At 45.2% G+C, this 19,771-nt stretch overlaps 1 protein-coding gene across 2 annotated transcripts in view; it reads right to left on the bottom strand.

Moving 5' to 3' along the window:
- The window catches only part of BCAP31 (B cell receptor associated protein 31), a 40,156-nt gene extending 25,547 nt beyond the window's left edge, over nucleotides 1-14,609 (bottom strand). Inside the window, exons 1-3 of one of the 2 annotated variants that reach the window (XM_044443554.1) lie at nucleotides 14,511-14,609; nucleotides 10,331-10,472; nucleotides 4,461-4,561 (exon numbers count right to left, since the gene is read on the bottom strand). In XM_044443554.1, the coding sequence (XP_044299489.1) occupies nucleotides 4,461-4,561; nucleotides 10,331-10,425 (196 nt within the window). In that variant the 5' untranslated portion in view covers nucleotides 10,426-10,472; nucleotides 14,511-14,609. Of the gene's footprint in view, nucleotides 1-4,460; nucleotides 4,562-10,330; nucleotides 10,478-14,510 lie in introns of both variants that reach the window. The other variant, XM_044443553.1, reaches the window with a different exon arrangement.
- Nucleotides 14,610-19,771: the final 5,162 nt, after the last annotated feature.

Below are 19,771 nucleotides of genomic sequence, written 5' to 3'. Positions count from 1 at the left end.
TGTGTTTGCCATTGGTGACAAAACAAGCCCTCTCTAAAGGCTAGAGGCTAGAAAGAAGCCAGAGAGCTCAAACGGTGCTCCAGACATAGAATCATAGAACAGTGGAGTTGGAAGGGGCCATGAAGGCCAGCAAGTTCAGCGCCCTGATGTTGCAGGACACCACGTTACGCCATCCCACTCAGATGGTTGTCCAGTTCCTTTTTGAATGTCTTCAGTGTGGGAGCACCCACCACCTCTCTAGGCAGCTGGTTCCACTGTCCTATTGCTCTGACAATGAGGAAGCTTTTCCTGATGTCCAGCCTGAATCTGGGTTGTCACAACTTGAATTTATTATTCCATCTCCTATACTGTGGCATCAGCAAGAAGAGATCTTGACCTTCTTCTTTGTGACAGCCTTTCTGGTACTTATAGAGGGATATCTTGTCCCCCCTGTCTCCTCAAGGCTGAACATACCCAGATTCTCTCAGTCTCTCCTCATAGGGCAGTGTTTCCAAACCCTGGATCATTTTTGTTGCCCACCTCAAGGTGGCCATCATAAAGGCCACCTTGCCTTTGGAATGTTCTGGTGACTCTCCAAACATTCTGCATTCCATAAGGATGTTTGCAAATAGTGCATCCACCCAAAGCCCCTAATTAACTTGAGAGCCATCCCTGCCCAGTGGCTTGAAAGCAACTCCTAATCATTACAGGCAACCAGAAGAACAACACTCTGCCCTCTCAGAGGCACCAAACAGCAGCAGCCAACAGCCTCTATGCACAGAATGTCTGGGCACACAGATAGATGAAAGTAGAACAAAGGTTGCTGACTGCTCCCTGAAGCATTTTTGTAATGCTGAGCACTCTATTACAGGGGGCACTGAGGCAAGCTAATGATGGCCCTCCCATCCAGCAAGAAAAGCTGTGTGCTGACAAGGGGTGGGGATGAGTATGTTGTCTCCCAGATGTCTGCATAAATATAGCAGGGCTGCTTTTGGGGGCAGAGAACAGCTTGGATTGAGCGGCATACTGTGTAGGCAACAAAGAAAGCTAGTCCCACAGGCTGGCAGTAGGTCCCTAAACAAGTAGTAGGAAGCTTATTTGGCTGATGGAAATCTAGCGAGCTTTTCCAGCTGCAGTGATGCAATTCAGCTACTTGCTACCAGCTTGCCAGAGAAACATCACCCAAGCAGAGTTTGGCTGGTCTGGGATGCTGCAGCGCCACTTCTGCCTGGGGCAAAGCTTCAGGAGCACATTACTTCTATTCTGAGAGGTCCACCAAGTACCAGTTTTGTTTGGGCATTTGTTTTCAAGCCAAAGGAGAGGTATGAGGGTCCTGGTGACCTGGAGCCAGAAAACAGAGAATGCTTCTTCTCCTGCATGTGTCACTTAGCACATAAGTCAAGATTGGCATGAGAAACACAACCTGATACAGCACAACTGCCCAAGGTATTGTTGGCCACCACTAGAAATGGGCCATTTTTGCACTTTTAGTGGCTCATCCAGGATGGGAATTCCCTCACAGGAGAGATTTATCAGGTTCCTCCCACTGGCATCTACATGATCAACAGACATTTCTCAAGAATTAAACTTCCAAAAGAGAAATATTAGTTTTCAACCCAAGTGCCACCAACTGCTCTATTTCAAGTTCTGGATCACTTTGAAGGGATGTGTATGTTATCTGGTGATCACAACACAAGCCATTTTGAGGTCCTTAATAGCAGCCACCTGGGATACAAGTCTAAAAATAAAGCTTTGGATCCCAATGGAACAAGAGACTGTTGAAGCAGGATTTCTACACATACACGAGGTTTCTAAGTACCCTAGAATTATAGGCCTGGATTAGATATGAGAAGAACCATAGCTTGGGTGTAAAACACGAACTGCACAGGCTGAAGGTCCCCAATTCAATCCCTTCATTTCCAGGCAGGGTCGGAAAAACCCTGCATTGCTGCTCCCAATGCTGGCAACACCAAGCTAAGCAGACCATGCTTTGATTCAATACGAGGCAGCATCCTATGTTACGATGACTCATCTGGAGATTGATTTTAACAGTCTTGCCAAATTTGCTCATCTTATTGGACTAATTTTATTTTGAAACAGGAACTGGAGGGGAATACCAACAGAGATTGCTGCACATAGGGGCGCTGACTCTACCTTGGGACAAATTTTTCCCACTGAAAACTATACCCCCACCAGCTGCTGTAATTACACTTTCTGAGGCAATCAGCTCTGATGGGAAATGGCATGAGAGGAAGGGTTACCCACCATCCCATGGACCTCATCCAGATTTGAATCCTGCCCACCCACTCAGTCTCTAAGGAAAACCAAGTCCAGGACACATAGTAACATGGCAAGTATATCCTCTAGTTTAGATCTGTTTTTCCAGTTCAGCCTTTGGTATTCATGTTCCACGAAAACAAGGGTGTGAGGGTTGAGGTTTAAAGGAAGGGACTTCATTTTTCCCTGGGCAAGCCTTTTGAAATGGGCTCCTCAAAATTCATGGGTATTCTAAACCAGATTCACAACTGCTTGCTCAGGAATGGAAGCGGCTTTCTAATGATCCTGCCAGATTTTAATGCAGGAAGGAGCATGAAGAAGTTTCCCACAAGAGTACAAGTATAAGCAAACAAAAGTACTCCAAACCTGAGGAGTAGCTTCTTTCTGACTTTAAAAACCAGCCATCTTTGTTCCGAACTCTGCGAAACAGCCTTTAGGGGCCAGCATTAGCCAGCTCCCAGCCTTTCCTTCTGGCCACGCCAGCTTGCTGTAGCTTGTGAAAGAGCTCTAGAAACACTCCTACACAGCCTCCTGCTAGAAGGACCAGAATGGGGGAACATGCTGAAGCACAGGGGCCTTGAGGCAAAAGCCTGTGCCAGTGGGCATGTCTCAACCACAGATTTTTAGCTGCCAGGGCACCGTGCTCTGGCCTGCTTGAATGAGGCAGCTCTTAAGAGGAGCTCATGCATTCCTAGGATGGCATGCAACACACTGCATCTTCTTAAGGAAGTAAGGCTGCTCTTCCAATATAATTTATATTGAAACGTGTAGCCTGCTCTTCTATCTCAAAAGGGGTCAAAATGGCAAATGGGAAAAGGCACATACAAAATCATCATCATCCAGCACCCCTAAGCTGGATTGGCAACACCACACCACCCAAAAGGAAACCAGTCAAGAATGGCATGAGGGGACAGCACAGCCTTTACAAGAGGAGTACAGGAGTATGGAGAGGGTGGTAGTTGAGCCTCCAGGATAAGAATTTACATAATCTGGGGGATGCAGCTGAAAACGGCCTGTTCCAGGAAGATGCCAACTCAATTTTGACAAGGGTGGAACTGATGGCTTCAGTGCAACTGCAGTATCACATGGAAGGAAGCAGTTCTTTAAATGCCGGGCCATCTGTATAGACCTCAGCACCTTCCATCTCGCTTGGCCTGGTTTTAGGTCTCCTGGCAGGCTTCTTGCCAGGGAAGATGAACAAATGGCAGACACAAAACATCCTGGGAAAAATCAACAGCAGGTGCTTGCTTATCAGGCTTGATCACAAGCTGGCAGTCCAGGTTTGTGCCGGTTAGACCGGGGCGCAGGCTACTCCTACTCCCATCAACCACAACATAACCTTGCTCATTAAATGCAGTATGACCTTGCCAATCAGATGTGCAATTACTAGCCATACCAGTACTAGCTTATCATGAGAATGCCATGAAGGTGTATTTTGCAATTAGCAGAGCTGGGCACTGAGTAATGCTAAAGCTGTCAGGCTTGCGATCCATGTAAATTTAAAGCACACACATCTGTAACAAGGTATGCTTTGGCTGTAAACATCAGAAGGTATATGAAGTGGGCAGATGGCCTGGCCCCTGGTCTGGATTCCTTGCTAAAACTAGCAGGCTTCCTTGCCAATCCACTGCAGCTGATGGGAGCCTTGCTAATTGCCAATGCACATGCAGTCAGCAGATCAATCTAAGTTACTTGATTTATCAATAGATCTTGTAAGCAAATCTAGGCCTAGTGTATTGCTTCTCTTGGAATTTCAAAAAACCTGCAGCTCACTGCAGGGGGCTACAGGGTCCCACCCTAACCACAGTTCTTAAGGCAGTTGCTGTGTTTACTTCATGGCTGTGCAGGATTTGAACCTGGTTGCTGCACAGCCCAATTTGGCATGCAAGATAATCTACCTCTAAGCTGTAATTGAGAGGACTCAATAGTTTCATTAATTGTTTTCAATTAAAACCTTACAGGGAATTAGGGAAACTAGTGGCTGGAATTTATCCAAACTGAAACTCTGCTCAGGAAGATGCTTTCTACAAGAGAAAGCTGGAGAGCCTATGGACTGGAGCTGTACATTCAGCCGAGCAGCAGTGGGAGAAACTAGGCATCCACCCTTTAGACCTGAACAGAAGTCAGCAGGCACAGAAACACACGCTCGTCCAAGCAAGTGGCATTAAGACGATCACCACCCAACTGCATGAGCTTCCACTCACCAAAGAACAACAGAACAAGGATGACTATAAGCACAACAAAGAAAGTGTTTCCATATGTCACCAGAAGCTGCACCAAGCGAGACTTGAAGATCTTCTGCCACCTGTAGAAAAAATGTTGGGTTTAGGATCAATACTTTGTACACTTCTATAGCTGCAATTTGTTACAAGTATTTAAGTGGGAATAGGGGGAAAGAATAGTAGCTGGGACTGAGTTGTATCTCTCAGAAAGACAATGCCATTACAGCCAGTGTCAGAGATTTAGAAAACTCATAAAGTGATGTGCTGGGGAAGGACCATGGCTCAGTAGTTTAGGACCAGCCTTGCATGCAGATTCAATCCTTGGCCTATCCAGGGAGGTCTGGGAAAGAATTCTGCCTCAAGCCCTGGAGAACCATGGCTGTGTTCCAGGGGAATGGAGACTTGATTGATGAAGCAGCAGCAAATGTTGCTGCTTTGTGCCTTATAATGCTTGAGTGATTATAAATTGCCCCGAGGGGTGTTTGCCTCTCTAAATGACAGGTGAGCGTCAAGACTCTCAGCCTGCAGCTCTGACTTCATCAAGATGGCTTGATCAGGTAATACTGGAAACAGTAAACAAAGTTGCACCTCCCCACACACTTACGCTTTCTTTTTTCTTCTCCTTTTATCTTTCTTTTAGTTTTACTTATTTCTTTTTATATTATGACATTTTCTTTGCCAAGGGAATAGCACACTAATTTGATGCAGCTTGAACTCTGAAGGCATTTTTGTTTGCGTAATTTGAAGCAACTCTGAAGTGGATAATCTTTTGCTGATAGATGGCATCTTATTTGCAAAGCTGTTTAACGTCTCCAATCTAGAACTAAGCATTATGAATACTGTAAACTGAGCTTGGTATGAAAATACCAGCTAGGTGAATTTTCATGCTTAATTGTGCTTTTTGAATTGAGAAGGACAACAGCGCTTTTTGGACAGCTGAGACTTGAGGTTATGACTTTGGTTGTGATCCAGATTCTTTCTCTACTTTGAAAAGACTTTGAAAAGGGTATTTTGCAGCTGTAAATTGTCTGATATTTTTATTCAAGAATCCTGGACATTAAAATTGACCTTGGCTGAAGCTCACTGCAACGGAAGAGATGATGGTTCTCTCTCCCTTCGTCACCATTTTTGAAGGAGTTGCTGGTTGTTCAAGCCAGGCAATTTTTTGTTGCAGTTCTTGATCTAAACTATACATGATTTGCTCTAAGGAACAATTGTATCTCTCTGATGGGACTTGGTGGTTTTTTGCTGGTCCTAGCCCCGCTTAAGAATAAAAAATTAATAATCCTAAAGAACAAAGAACAATCATGATGTATTATGAGAAGAAGGCCATTAGCTCTGCCTATTGAACTTGGAGAAGTTTGGAAGGCCCCTTGCTACAAAAGTTGAAACAATGCCTCTTCTTAACAAACTAATTCAAACTAATATTTTGATAGAAGGCTGACTAACTAGCATTATTCACTTTCATCTTTTGCCACTTTTCTTTTTTCCCCTCTTACCTTTTCCTTGTATTTTTTTTTCTTTCTTTCTTGACTTCCCCCCCTCCCCTCCCCTCCCCTAACTCTTTAAGTTGCACAGTTGAAGTGTAGTTTACTTATAGGTATGAAAAAATGTGAGAGGTGGTAATGAAGAGAATTAATGCAAGAAGGAAATCTGAATGGGATGACAGAAAGCTGATGACAGATCTGAAAACAGACAGTCAACTGAGCTCCTTAGATTGAGTTTTAGAGACAGAATGAAGATATTATCAATTAATATTAATGCATTGAATTTTTCTTTTAAGATAATCAAAGCAGTTTTTCATGAGTCTTAAAAATCATAGAATAGTAGAGTTGGAAGGGGCCATGAAGGCCCTCGAGTCCAGCGCCCTGCTGTTGCTGGACACCACATTACACCATCCCACTCAGATGGCTGTCCAGTTTCTTTTTGAATGTCTCTAGTGTGGGAGAGCCCATCACCTCTCTAGGCAGCTGGTTCCATGTTCGATTGCTCTGACAGTGAGGAAGCTTTTCCTGATGTCCAGCCTGAATCTGGGTTGTCACAACTTGAACTGATTATTCCATGTCCTACATTCTGGCATCAGCAAAAAGAGATCTTGACCTTCCTCTTTGTGACAGCCTTTGAGGTACTTATAGAGGGATATCATGCCCCCCTCAGTCTTCTCAAGGCTGAACATGCCCAGTTCTCTCAGTCTCTCCTCACAGGGCAGTGTTTCCAAACCCTGGATCATTTTTGTTGCCCTCCTCTAGACCCTTTCTAATTTACCTGCATCTTTCTTAAATCTTGGTGCCCAGAACTGGACACAATATTCCAGGTGAAGTCTGACTAGTGAGAAGTATAGAGGAACTACTTTCTCAGGATTTGGAAATATCCAAATGTGAAAATATAGTGTAGGAGAGCCTTTCAGGAAATATATCAGAGTTAGAATTGGAGCTGGTTCTGGATGGAGATCACCAAAGCCCTCAACAATTGAAGAATGGAGAGAATGGTGGAGTATGCTGTTTGGAAGATTGTTAGAGGAATGTGCAGCAGGATAAGTAGATCTGAAAAGTAGATGTGATGCGGTGGTCAAGAGGGCGAACGCCACCCTTGGCTGCATAGCCAGAAGTGTGGCTTCTAGATCAAGAGAGGTGTTACTACCGCTCTGTATGACTCTGGTGCGACAGCAACTGGAGTACTGTGCTCAGTTTTGGGCCCCTCATTACAGGAAGGATATAGCCAGGTTAGAGTCAGTGCAGCGTGGGGCCACAAGGTTGGTGGCCGGTTTGCAGGAGATGCCATATGAGGTGAGACTGAGGGAACTGGGTCTCTTCAGCCTGGAAAAGAGGAGACTCAGAGGGGATATGTTGGCGACATACAGGTATGTGAGGGGATGTCACACGGAGGTGGGTAGAGACCTGTTCTCCCCTGCAGAGGAAGGCAGGACAAACTCCGACGGAGCCAATCTCAGGGAGCCAAGGTTCCATATGGATGCCAGGAAGCACTTCCTGACAGTCAGGACCCCGAGGGTGTGGAATGGGCTTCCCCGGAAGGTGGTTGAGGCCCCATCGGTGCGGGTGTTCAAGGATAGACTGGATGTCCACATGGTGGGCATGTCATGAGTGGAGCCGGCTGGAGCCGGGGGTCAGACTAGATGGCCTGGGAGACCCTTTCTGACTTGCTGTGTTTCTGTTTCTATCTGAGGTGATTAAAAAAGACAGGGAAAGCTGTGAAGGATCTGAAGTGATTGGAGGATCTGTTGTATAGATTAAGATTTTTTTTTTTTTTTTTTGGTATTACATTTTTATGGAGTGTTGATGGACAGATTGCAAGGGCTGATTGTACTGGCTGGATCTGTATCAAATTCCCTTGGCAATTTTGTCTATTTTAGCTTGCTCTGTTTATAGTTGTTTTGATTTCAAAATAGGGAGGAAAGAGAGAAAAGATAGGGAGAAAAGAGACAGAGAAAAGAGAAAAAGAACCATGGCTGCCAGCCGGCACTGACAAGGCTAAACTAGTTGGACCCATGATCTAACACAGTGACCCAATTCACACAGCACGACAACCCATGGAGGCTTATTTTGCCTGCAGAGGATATCACATTGCCTGCAAGCCCCATCACTGCATTGTACCTGTGGCCACCAAGTTTTCCATGACTTGCTGGTAGTGAGAACCCAGGTGCCAGGGGTTGCTTGAGAGTTAGACATGGCTTGTTTCAGGGTTGAGGGTTGTCTAACCTAACAACCCCTACCTCCTAGGTTCCCAGTACATGACAAACCATTGCGAACCCTACAGCCCCATGGTTTGACTGAGTCATAGGTTGCTGTAACACAGGAATGGGGTTTAGTATAAACCCACCTTCTATGCACTTATGAACTCTCCCTCCTGTAGGGGCTCTCTGCCTTGAAGATTCCTTCACAAGGAACCCACTGCATTCTAGAAGGTTTGCCTACAATTCCCACCAGCTCCTGTTACCCTAGCCAGTGGTGGGGTCATTTTGCCCAACCAGTCTGGAGAGCACCAGGCTGCCTGCCTCCAGAGGGTCATGCCAACCCACGTCACATGCCCAATGTGAGAGGTTGGAGCCACTTGCAGATGGAAAGTATGCTCAGGTGGAAGAGGTTGCTAATGACCTTAAATCCTAGAAGGTGTCACTTGGAAGCAATCAGGAGAGAAGTCAGTAGTTGCCATGCAACTTATCACTCTCTTAGGCTTCTGTCTCCCAAGAACTGTCCCGGTAACAGGTTACAGGCCAGAAAAGGATGGAAGGGGGTAAAGAGCTGGATGTCACAATGCAGCTGGAGCACATGAAATGGGCTGGGAACTGAATTCAGCTTCCTGAGAATCTAAGCTTTTATTGTAGAGATGCTAGGTTCTAGCCTTCAATGGCTTCGCAGATATGCTTGCAAGCAGTAGTATTTAATAAATCTCAAAAGTCAGCAGAGTAGCCATGTTCATCAGCTATTGTTTCTGTTACTGCTCTTTTAATATTTCTCTCTGTGACTGCTGTTTTTACCCAATTGATGTGTTGTTGTTTCAGTCGTTTTCTCCTGTGTGATCGTATTACATTTCAATAGCTTAATGCTGCCCTTGTATTATCCCATGATGATGTTTTATTAACTACTGCAAATGGCCTTTGGAGGATAATCTGTTGAGAAAGATGGTTTTAAAAATCCCTTAAATTAAAAAATAATAATAATAAAGTGGCTGAGCACAGGGCTTCAGTGTCCTGAATAGCTTCTTCCTCCTACTAAGCAAAACCGGAGCTATGCAAAAGCCTAACAGTAGCAGAATTATGCAGAGGTAAGCAGGCCAGTTGCAAAGTATGATCAAACATAACAGAAAACCTTTAACATGTGACACAACAACAGCTGGGCCACAGGATACTCAATACTAGAATACATCACTGTCTCTCATTTTTCCAGTCAAGTGAAGTGTAAGATTCCCTGTTGCTACAAGAAATGAGGCCTCATTGCCGTAGCTCAAGTGTATCAAGTGAGAACACAGAATTGAATCATGTGATGCTGTTGCGCGTGAACTGTGCACTATTATGAGTTGTTAATTGGAAAAACCCAGGAAGAAAACCCACAGTTTGTTGGTAGACTGTGAATGCTGGGTGGTCTCTGGTTAACAGCTCAGTTGAACTATATTGCAGGGTTTGCATGTAACAACCATCCCATATTCAGCTTATACTCTGGATGGTCATTACATGTGAACCAGGCCACAAACAAAATGAAACAGCCTAAGCAAATTGGAATGACTTATATGGCAGATCCATCTTTTCACAGTGGTTATTTTAAAGCATAACTGCGTCCACACCCACAATAGTGATCTTTAAAGTCCATGATGTGTACCTTATAGCTGGGTGGGAAACCTGCAGCCCTCTAGATGTAGTTGAGATCCCAACAGCCTCAACCAGCATGGCCAGGGATCAGGAATGAAAGGAACTGGAATGCAACAATATCCAATGGGCAAAAGATTCCCCACACTTGTCCCCACATTTGTAACCAATGATGCAGAAATTCCCAGCTCCAAGATCAGCCACTTAAGAGAGGTTTGCCAATGAGGAGCCAGCAATTCAGGCAAGATACAGGAAAGCCTAAGTGACCTTTCACCCAGTCCACTGTTCATTAGGTACCTCTCATCAGCCTCCCACTGGTTCCCAGCAGCTACTGGACATCAGCAATGCTAATTACTCTCACTCAAGTTTACACATTCCTGCTTAAGCATCACCCCGATTACTTCTTTGAAACCGAAGCAGAGAAGTAGTATACACACAGTGACATGCCAGGCTAGCCAGCAGGCCAAACCTCCCAACAGCTCCCAAAGTTCCAAACACATAATCACAACCCTACGCAGCAGCAACTCCTTACCTCGTTGCAGAAATAAAGGGTATGCACAGAAGAAAAACAAGAAGGACTTCTGCATACAGAAAAGTGGCCACAGCTGCCCACTGGAGACTCATCATGAATGCCTTGGAAGCAGTTCCACTTCAAGGGACTTCTAACTACACTTCTGTACTAGAGGGGAAGAGAAGAGATTAGAATACAGAATTCACAACACAGAATCTATCACCACCCAACACCCTCAGAGCAGCAACTGTGGGCCTCAGTTCCAAACCAGTTTCCAGAGCCAGGGTTCCACCCTTAAGACAGACAACAAAAGAGAGAAAAGCATCAAGCATAGACTTGCTTTTTTAAAAGACTGACTGGGCTTATACTCCAGAAGGGTTTATCACTCCCTTGGAGGTGAGCCTCCAGCCTTCTAGGTTGCTGGCCATTAGCCCTCTTTTCACCAGCTCTTCAATACTGATTACCCTCCATAATTTTAGCACCAGGTTCAGAACCAAGAGAGGAAAAGGATATCATACAAAGCCTTCCCCTACCATGCAGTGACATGGCTGATGTGTTCAGCCAGGAAGGGGGTTCTAAGTGACAAACCATGAAAAATGTATATATAGAAATGAGGAAGAAAATGAAATTCGGCTGCTGTGTTCTGTCACTTCTGTTTTCAAACTAATGGATATCCTGATGGCTGCTCCGGCATCCCTTTGAGATCAAGGAAGGATGCTGCCCCCATGTTTGATTTCTCTCTAGATGCAGCAGGGTCTAACACAGATAAGCAGAAATAGCCGACTACAGGTTTGGCACCCCCATAAAACCTCTTAGGAAGGGAAGCCAATAGTGGCATTGCTAGTTGAACTAGTATCTGTGATGCACAAATTCATGGAAAGAATGACGCTGTCTAACAGTCACTTGCACTCGAATTATGAACTTGCAGGTTAGATGCTCTCTGCAGGCCACCAGCAAGCCATCACTGCTCTTCTGGGAACACATGCTGCAGGATGAATCAGGCAAGGTGAAGGCTGTTACAGAGAGGCAGACACCTCATGCTACACACACTTATGCTAACATATGCTCTCTTGGCCTGTAGGCACTACATTGGAAGGCTACCAAGTGGACATTTGGTGCTGCTACACCCCCACCCCCACATCACATCCATACAGATGAGCCCACAGAAGTCAAGCCAGGTTGGAGAGAGAAATGTTTGCAGAACCATTCATTCCTATTCATTCAAAGCAACTGAGAAAATCAGACAGAAAAGCAAAAAAATCCCTGGTCTATCCCTACCAAATCCAACATGTAAGAATTTCCTTTCTGATAGTATGTAAACCTTCTCCACCATCTTTCTAAGAAATGCTATTGGGATACCACTCCCAGCCATCAGCATCCTGCCTGCTTGTTGGGGACCCTTGGGATAAGAAAAGACTTAAGAGGAGTGGGGTAAAAACCTTCCCTTGCCCCAGTGGGACACTGAGCAAGGGGCATTTTATTAATGTCACCTATTTTGGTTCAGTGTTCTTTGCTCTCAGATCAATCAAGAGACTATCTTCTAGGTAAAGGTTAGAAAAGGTGCTTAGCTGCTTGACTGATGTTGGCCTTCAATCAATCACGTTGCAGTCTAATGCTCTCTGAGGTTGGAAGACTGAAGATGGCTCCTTTTGGACCAAAATAGCAGTTTGCCTCTACAAGCAGACCACCAGCTTCCCAGCACCTTAACAGGCTAGCAACCCCTATTTGTGCTGAGAAGCAAGCAAGGGTCTCCCTTCCAGGCCCAGATTAACAGCACCTCAGGAAATACCCTCATGCTTAATTTGATTGATATGCCAATCCCCTGAAGGAATAGCATTGATGACTCAGGACCAACACAGCTTCTGGTTACCAGGTGGGATTTTTTTGGAGGGGGAGTGTTGTGGCATGAAACTGGCATTCAAGCAATTGCACCTGCATGGTTTGAGGGCCACTGCTGGTTTTGTGGCCTTCTGCTTCTCCTACTCTGTTTTTGTAATACCTGTCTATGCTCAGCAGAAGCTGTCGAGCTTTCACTGGTTTTTTGCTTTAGTGGTGGGCTGGATGCCATCATCTTGGCTACCAAATGAAGTTTCAGGGTGGGGAGTCAAAAGAGCTGCCATTCCGCAACTTTAACACAGTGGGTGGGAGTGGGGAGAGCACAGAAGCAGTCAACCAGTTGCAGGCAAGATGAAGAATAGGTGAGCAAGATGGCAGTGTGGACTTGCAGTGTGAGATTTGGCAGCACTAACTGGAGCAGAGCACTTACTGAAGAGAAAAATATCATCGGGCCATGACTTGCTAAAGCTATCAGAATGTGCTTGCCCAGTGATGAGGGCTTGTTTGGACATAAGAGAGGGGAATAGTAAGAGCAGCCCCAAAAAGACCTCCAGCTGGGTCCAGTATACTATGATGCCACTGGACTGTGGGATGACAAGAGAGGGGCCCCCACAGCCCACAAAAGGCCCCCAAAGTGGATGGGAGGCAAGCCCTGGAACTAAAGTGGCTCCTGCTTGACAAATAACCCTAACCTGGGGTTACAGTCAGGGCAGACAGCACTCTTTATGCAATAGAACAGAAGGAAAAATACAACATCAAATAGTTATTGCTCCCATTAACATGCAAGCCATAAAGAGGGGGAAAGTGTGTGTGGGAGGCTGACAGAACTGCATAGCGAAATATGCAGGGAAAGCCATTTGCCCAAGAAAATGTCTCCATTATTGGAACCAGAAGAAACTGCTATACTTTTACAGCACCTTCCTGCACTGTTCCCCCACAGCAGCAAGTATCTGTACCTATAAGAAAGCAACGAGTATTGCCATGTGAATATATATATTCCTTAGTCACTTCTGAACCAACTCAGTGATATTTACTAATCTTACTTTGTGCTGAAATAAGATGAAATGAAATGCTTTAGTTGACTGCATTTTACACTTGTTTTATTTTATTTGCAAACCCCCTTAAGAAGCCTTCTAACCATCAAAGGCAGAATAAATACATATAAATAAATAGAAGCTGCATTCTATAATTCTACAGAATAAAGGCATTCTTCTCATATCTTTACCAGAAATGCAAACTATGTAGAAATGAGAGAGATCATAAAAAGGCACATGAATTGCTAAAGCAAGTGAAATGTTGCAACAGCCTTGCAACTTATATTACTTAAGCCTCTCATGCCAAAGAGATAATCAGGGTCTTTAAAAGGGATTCAGAGCAAGCAGAGAGGCATATTTACTTTTCTCTGCTTCATGTCAACATCCAAACGTTCAAAGAATGCACCAGTAATTGTTCTATCAGCCTCTGGGTGCTTTTTCACCATCAACCTCATAGAAAAGCCATTTTTGAAAGCATGTGGGCGGGGTGGAAAGAATGATTTCCCTACATTGAGAGCTTAACTACCAAGGCAGCACAGTATGGGAAGATCATGAATGCAGCTTGCAAAATAGATATATGTGCTACGGATGCTTCAGCACCCCCTCAAAGAATTCTGTATCATTCAAAATCTTGGCTGCAGAATCATCCCCATGATTAGAAGATATATCTCCCCACTTGCTCCATGTTCTATAACCAGTAGAACTAGCACAGTCACTAGCTTCGAGAACTCTTGTTGGTCACGTGGAAAATAAGAACAGATCTCTGCACGTCCATCGTTCTCTCTCATACTCACACTCTGCTTTCACCACACCTCCCCATGATACTAGATGGTAGGCAACACTTATGAAGTACTCTCTGTTTACAGTCACCTTAAAGGCTTCCTTAAGTTTTGCCCGCCTGTCCCCACCTCCAAAGCGTTCATTCTCAAGTCAGAAAACAAGGAACAAATAAAGGAGACACATGCACCCAAAGAGGTGAGACCGTATCACTTACACGTGATTAAGGTTTGGCATAGCTAGAAGTGAGGACTGAGGGAATATACTATTGTGACACAGACACTGGAAGTTAAAACTAGGGTGCTCCGCCTGTCCCTGCTCCAAAGGGAATAGCTTTACATTCTCTCCCCACCGAAAAATTGCGTATAATAAGGAAGAACAGACATCCCTCAATAGGGAAGGAACAGACTGAGCCTCTGTTTCGTTCCTTAGCCGAAATAATGGGTCGTTCAGTCGGTCTTCTTCATGCAAGGCTCCTGGGTTGCTAGCCTCCCAGACCCATTCCACACACCCCAGGTGGGGGAGAAATAAAGGGAGTAACTCCTCATACATACCAAACCCTAAACAAGTCGAAACCACCTCCAGGCACAAACACCTCGGCCACGAGCGGAAATAGAGGGAAGCTCGCGAGCCCTGCCCACAAGAGGAGGCGGGATAATTTGGAGGGGCCCAATCGCCCGATGACAAGCGACTTTTCGGACCAGGAAAGGAAGGGGAACCAGGCAGATTGCTGGGGCGAAGGCGGAAGTTGCTCCCTCCCCGCGCTTGTGTCGCATGTAATTCGCACATTCACAAAAAACTGGGATGGCTTAACCAGAAGAGCCGCCATGATAGAAGATCGTCGGTACAGCAGCAAAGTTTGCTAGGGTGCTCTCCTATAGCGCCCTGTTTCTTTGAAAGCCTCCCCCAAGGCGCTGCTCTCTCGATGTGTCGGACTACCATTCTCAGCATCCCTCAGCTGCGGAAAGTTGTCGAACTCATCTGGAAGGCATCGGGTTGAAGAAGGCTTTCCAAAGAAACAGGGCGCTATTCTATGCAATTTGGAGAAGCTTGGAGTTACTTGTTTGATAGTGAGCTCTTGTGCATGCCGCAAGTCCTGTATGCACACTTCCCTAGGAGGAAGCCCCATTGAACTTACAGGGGTTTACTTCTAAGTAGACGAGCATAAGATTGCTCCGTACCAGCGAGCTTCTATAGATAGCCATTTAGAATTAAGGCTTATGGCGTTGCTCCGTGGGTCCCACTTAGAGTTAAAGCTTGTTTAAAGGTTACTGCCTAAGGATCCAAGGCATGGGTTAGTCTACCTACACATCTCCTAGCGATTCTGATAGGAATTGGGCTCTGCACCTGCCATTTATATTGCCAGAAAGTGATTCGTGAAGTAATGTATTAAAGCATGCTCGCACCGAGGGCCAAACTAAGTGTTCTCCTAACCTGAGCGTAAAGGTCCGCGGCCCTATTCGGACCAAAACTGTGATGATTTTAGGGAAGATTTAAATTTTCCCCTTCTTCTCGTCCCGGACGGGGCGTTTTTTAAAAACAAAGGAAAAGTCTGCATTGGAATTAGGGCACTGGAATGAGGATGCAATTCTCTACACGCTTGCCCAGGGCTTACGTCTTAGATATACAGAGAATTGCACAGCAAAACATTATTGATCTTCCTTTCCCAATCTGAACTAAATCTGCCTTTGTGGAATAATAAAAAAGCATTTGAATTCTTTAAAATTATGACTCAAAATATACGTTCCACCCCTTGGCCCCGCGATCTAAACTTCAGAGACCGAGAAACTCGTATATTTGTGTCTACATTTTTGGCTGGGATGGGAATGGAGCCGACATATCACGACAGTGCTAAAGTCCTGATCTCCAGAAGCCTCGCCTGTAAACAAATGCAAAACAAATGGGGCCAAAGCGGTACGAATAAACAGGCTGGCGTATATTAGAGATTTAGGAAAAAGAACGCTTCCGCATCTCCTGAACCACGTATAACAGTGGAAGTCCCGTTCTAAGTCATGCTTTTACATCCCTGCCTCTAAGATCCATACTCTACAGTCCGAACCAAAATACCGGGTTTTCTTTTAATATGTATAAAAGTCACTGGAAGGAATGACATGACGACTTCCGGGGAGGAAGCAACCAGTAGAGAAGTGCAGTTCAACTTAACAATCCCTTTCAAGTCTAATCTCGCACGGCTTGGGTATGAAAAAGTATTTGTGTCAATGGTTCTACTCGGTCCTTACTGATATTTCTGGTACTAAATTGGGCTGGTTACTACTACTAGGAATTGCTACTAGGATTTATATTAGCGAGGCAGCATAGTTAACGGAAACCTTTCAAGTTAATTCTGACTGTGTGTTGACTTTGTTGTTACTCTATATTTTTATATCTATAGGAACAAATAGAATGCCGCTATGACATGATAGGAAGCCGCAGTTGTCACGGCAACGTGAAAGGGCAGCAGACTTCGTAATTCTCCGCAGACTTCTGGTTCCCGTTTGCCAGCGATCAAAGAGTTGCTGGCATCAGTCCACCAACAACCTTTTCCTTCGGGAAACCTCCGTTAGAGCTCTCAAAGGGAGGCAGGACAGCCTTTTCAAGTAAGGAGCAGAGGCCAGTGCAGTGTTAAAGAAATTCTAACTCTGCTCTCTTTGGTTTAATGCAGGCGTTGATTCATGGGTGGTTCCTCACTCTTGCTCCACATGTGTAGAAGATTCTGATAGGATAGAGGCAGATAGACCTGATACGCAACAGGCGACGGGGCCACATTACTTGCACAACGGCGGCCAGCCACTTGGTGGGTATGCTTATGCACACCAGTTGTAGCGGCATGTGGCTGCTGTATGCAGTTCCTTTCATCAGGCAGCTTAAAGTGGAGGATCCAGCAACTCAAGTGCTACCAACAGTGATGCCCTGCAGTCAACTGGCAGCAAATTGACTGTCACAGAGACATGTCATCTGGATGAGGCTAGCTCAGTTTAGCATCAAGCCAGCCAGCATGGTACTGTGTACATGCACAGAGCTACATGTTTATTGGATCCTGATGTGGTCAAAAGAACATCAAAAAAGATTTTCTGGAGCAGACCAAAAGTTTGCTCTGTGGACTCACAGAGGCCAACCAGTTACCCTAACAGAAATCTCACAAAAAAGGCACGAGCCCAATACAAGCCTTCTGCTTATGTTCTCTAGCAACTGGTGTTCAAAGACATACTCCCTCTAATATTGCTGGCAATATAATACATTGTGACAAGAAAACTGGAAAGAATAGGCAGGCTGGAGGTGTAGAATCAAATCAGCATTTACCGTTTATCCAGACATACAGGAAGTACATGCAGCATGTAGGTAGCCCCTGAAGGAACTATAGCAATGGAATCTATACAAGATACTTTTATGACCTAGGAGGGGTGGGGGAACACCCAGGCACAATAGGGTAAAATAATAAGGTTGAACATGAGTAAGACACAGAAAAGATGAAGGAGGAAAGGCAAACATTACCATCTCTAAGATGTAACCAAACAAGTAGTAGTTTCAGGTCAGGCATATATCAGCCTGGGGAGCAAGACTTGCAACATGAATTCCCAATCAGATCAGGATTCTGCCTTAAGACGAAGGGTGTTTTTACAGTGTCAGGCTTTAAGCAATCATATTATGGCAGAGCTTTCACTCATTTTTCCCAGCGATAGCTATCACGATTAGTAGCCATTGATAGCCTTCTCTTCCATGGATTTGTCCAGTTCCCTTTTAAAACCATCTAAGTCGGCAACCATCACTTTACATCAAGAGTAGCCAAACCGAGGCTCAGGAGCTCTATGCAGCTCTTTGAGGGTTGGGTTTTCGTTTGTTTTCTTGCAGCTCGCTGCTTGCCATTGGCGGTGCCTGCAGGCATCTGCTTATCACTCACCACCCACTGCCACCACCCATGGGTACCCACTTGTGGCTCGCCATATGCAGAGGTGTCGATTCCATAGTTTAACTACATGTTGTGTGAAGATGTATGTCCTCTAAGCCGTCCTCATGTTCTCACCCATCAAATTTATGGGATGACCTGAGTTCCAGAATTATGGGAGAGAAGGAAAAAAGCCTCACTTTCCACTTTCTCCATATCATGCTTAATTTTATACATCTCTTTCATGTATACTCATTTTTTCCTAAGCTAAAGGAGAGTTGCTGCAGCCCCTTGATCATTTGTGTTGCCTTTTTTGCAGCTTTTCCAGCCCTACAATATCCTTTTCGAGGAGCAGCCACCGAAACCAAGCACAGCACTCTAGGTGGGGTTACACCATAAAGACACGACAACATCTGTGCTCCTTGCCTCCAAACACTGCTTGCCTCCTAGACTTTGGTTATATGAAGGCTTCAGAACAAAGTACAATTGCTTTCTGAAATATGGCTACAGAGGCTTGCAATTCCTGCTCTTTGACTTATTGAGAAAGAATACCAGACCCTTGTCTTGTGAATAACACAAACTAAAAGATGTCCAGCCTTAACTACAGCCCCATGGAATGGGAGGTTTCCTTTACAGACATCCTGATGATGCTAGTGGAATAGCTGCAGGACAGTTATCGCAGAATGACTGCTGCTCATTCCTTTAAAAATACTGGCCAGCTTCACACAAGCACTGGGGAAAAGAAGCCATGGGGGCCTCTTTGCCCCACCCCTGTATGTGTGTGGGTGTTGTCGGTGATGTGCTGCACAGCCCACCCAATACCTCCCCTTGCTGCATCATTCACACCCAGCAAGTTGTGCAGCAGGGGATGGCTATGACAGGTTACGTGTTCTGGGATGGCTAGGAGGTCACCTCCACCACTTACCACATAGAGTTGGAAGACTGGGCAACCCAAATAACATAAGGGTAGTTAGGCAACCCGGCAGCACAGAAGCAGGGAAGAGAAATCCGCGTGGCTTCTCCCCTGGCCCCCAGTCCTGCAAGCCTGGCCTCCATGACCTTTAGTCCCCTTCAGATTGAAGCATACCTTTAGGAGTAAAGCTGAGAACCAACCCAGTGATAACAATCAGGGCAGAGTCTAACTTTACTCTCCTTTTATATAATCAGCTCTGAACTTTGCATACCCATTTATACTAATGGTTATTAAAGCTTCCATACTGCCTATCTCTGGGAGATAAGTGGTTTTAGTGTGGGTAGGCCACAAGGCAAGCCGCCTGTTACCTTCCTCCTGCCCAGGCATCCTCTTCTTGAGCGTGTCCATCTCCCTAGATCTCATGAAACTGCAATCCCTACCCTTGATGCCATTAAAACAATCTCTCAGCCCCTGCCATACTAGGTGCTTCCATGCATATCATCCCCCCAGTACTGCAAAAGGAAGACAAATTCTGCACCAAAGTGTTTTTCATTATCAGAGATGGGAAAAAGTGTGGCCTTCCAGATGTTGATTTCCCTCAGCATCACCAGTGTTGAAAGATGATGAACACTGCAGGGCCACCTATTTCCCTAACCTGTTTTATGGAAATGCTTCAGTAGCTGCTGAAGGTATTTTGGAGGGGTTCTAGCAATTCTCCACCACTGCAGAGCTGCCTGTAGAGAGGTATGGTGTACTAGAGCCAGCACTTCTTTTAATTAGCAGGCTCAGTAACATCAATTACCACTCCCCTCAGACTTCCCTGTTTCCTGTGAGTTTAGCTGCAATCTTCACAACAATAGCTTTTGGGTGGCTGGATTTTCCCAGCAGCATATTGTGATCTATCCCAGTTGTTATGCAAAATATTTGGTCTCTAATGGGTAATTAAGACCTGTTAGCTTTACAAAAGACCTACAAAAACATATATGAGATTAGAGACATACTGTAAGGCTTATGTGAAA

Source organism: Varanus komodoensis, unplaced genomic scaffold, assembly GCF_004798865.1.
Source record: "Varanus komodoensis strain SLA01 unplaced genomic scaffold, ASM479886v1 scaffold42, whole genome shotgun sequence".
Taxonomy (NCBI): domain Eukaryota; kingdom Metazoa; phylum Chordata; class Lepidosauria; order Squamata; family Varanidae; genus Varanus; species Varanus komodoensis.
This window is presented reverse-complemented; position numbering and strand designations above follow the sequence as displayed.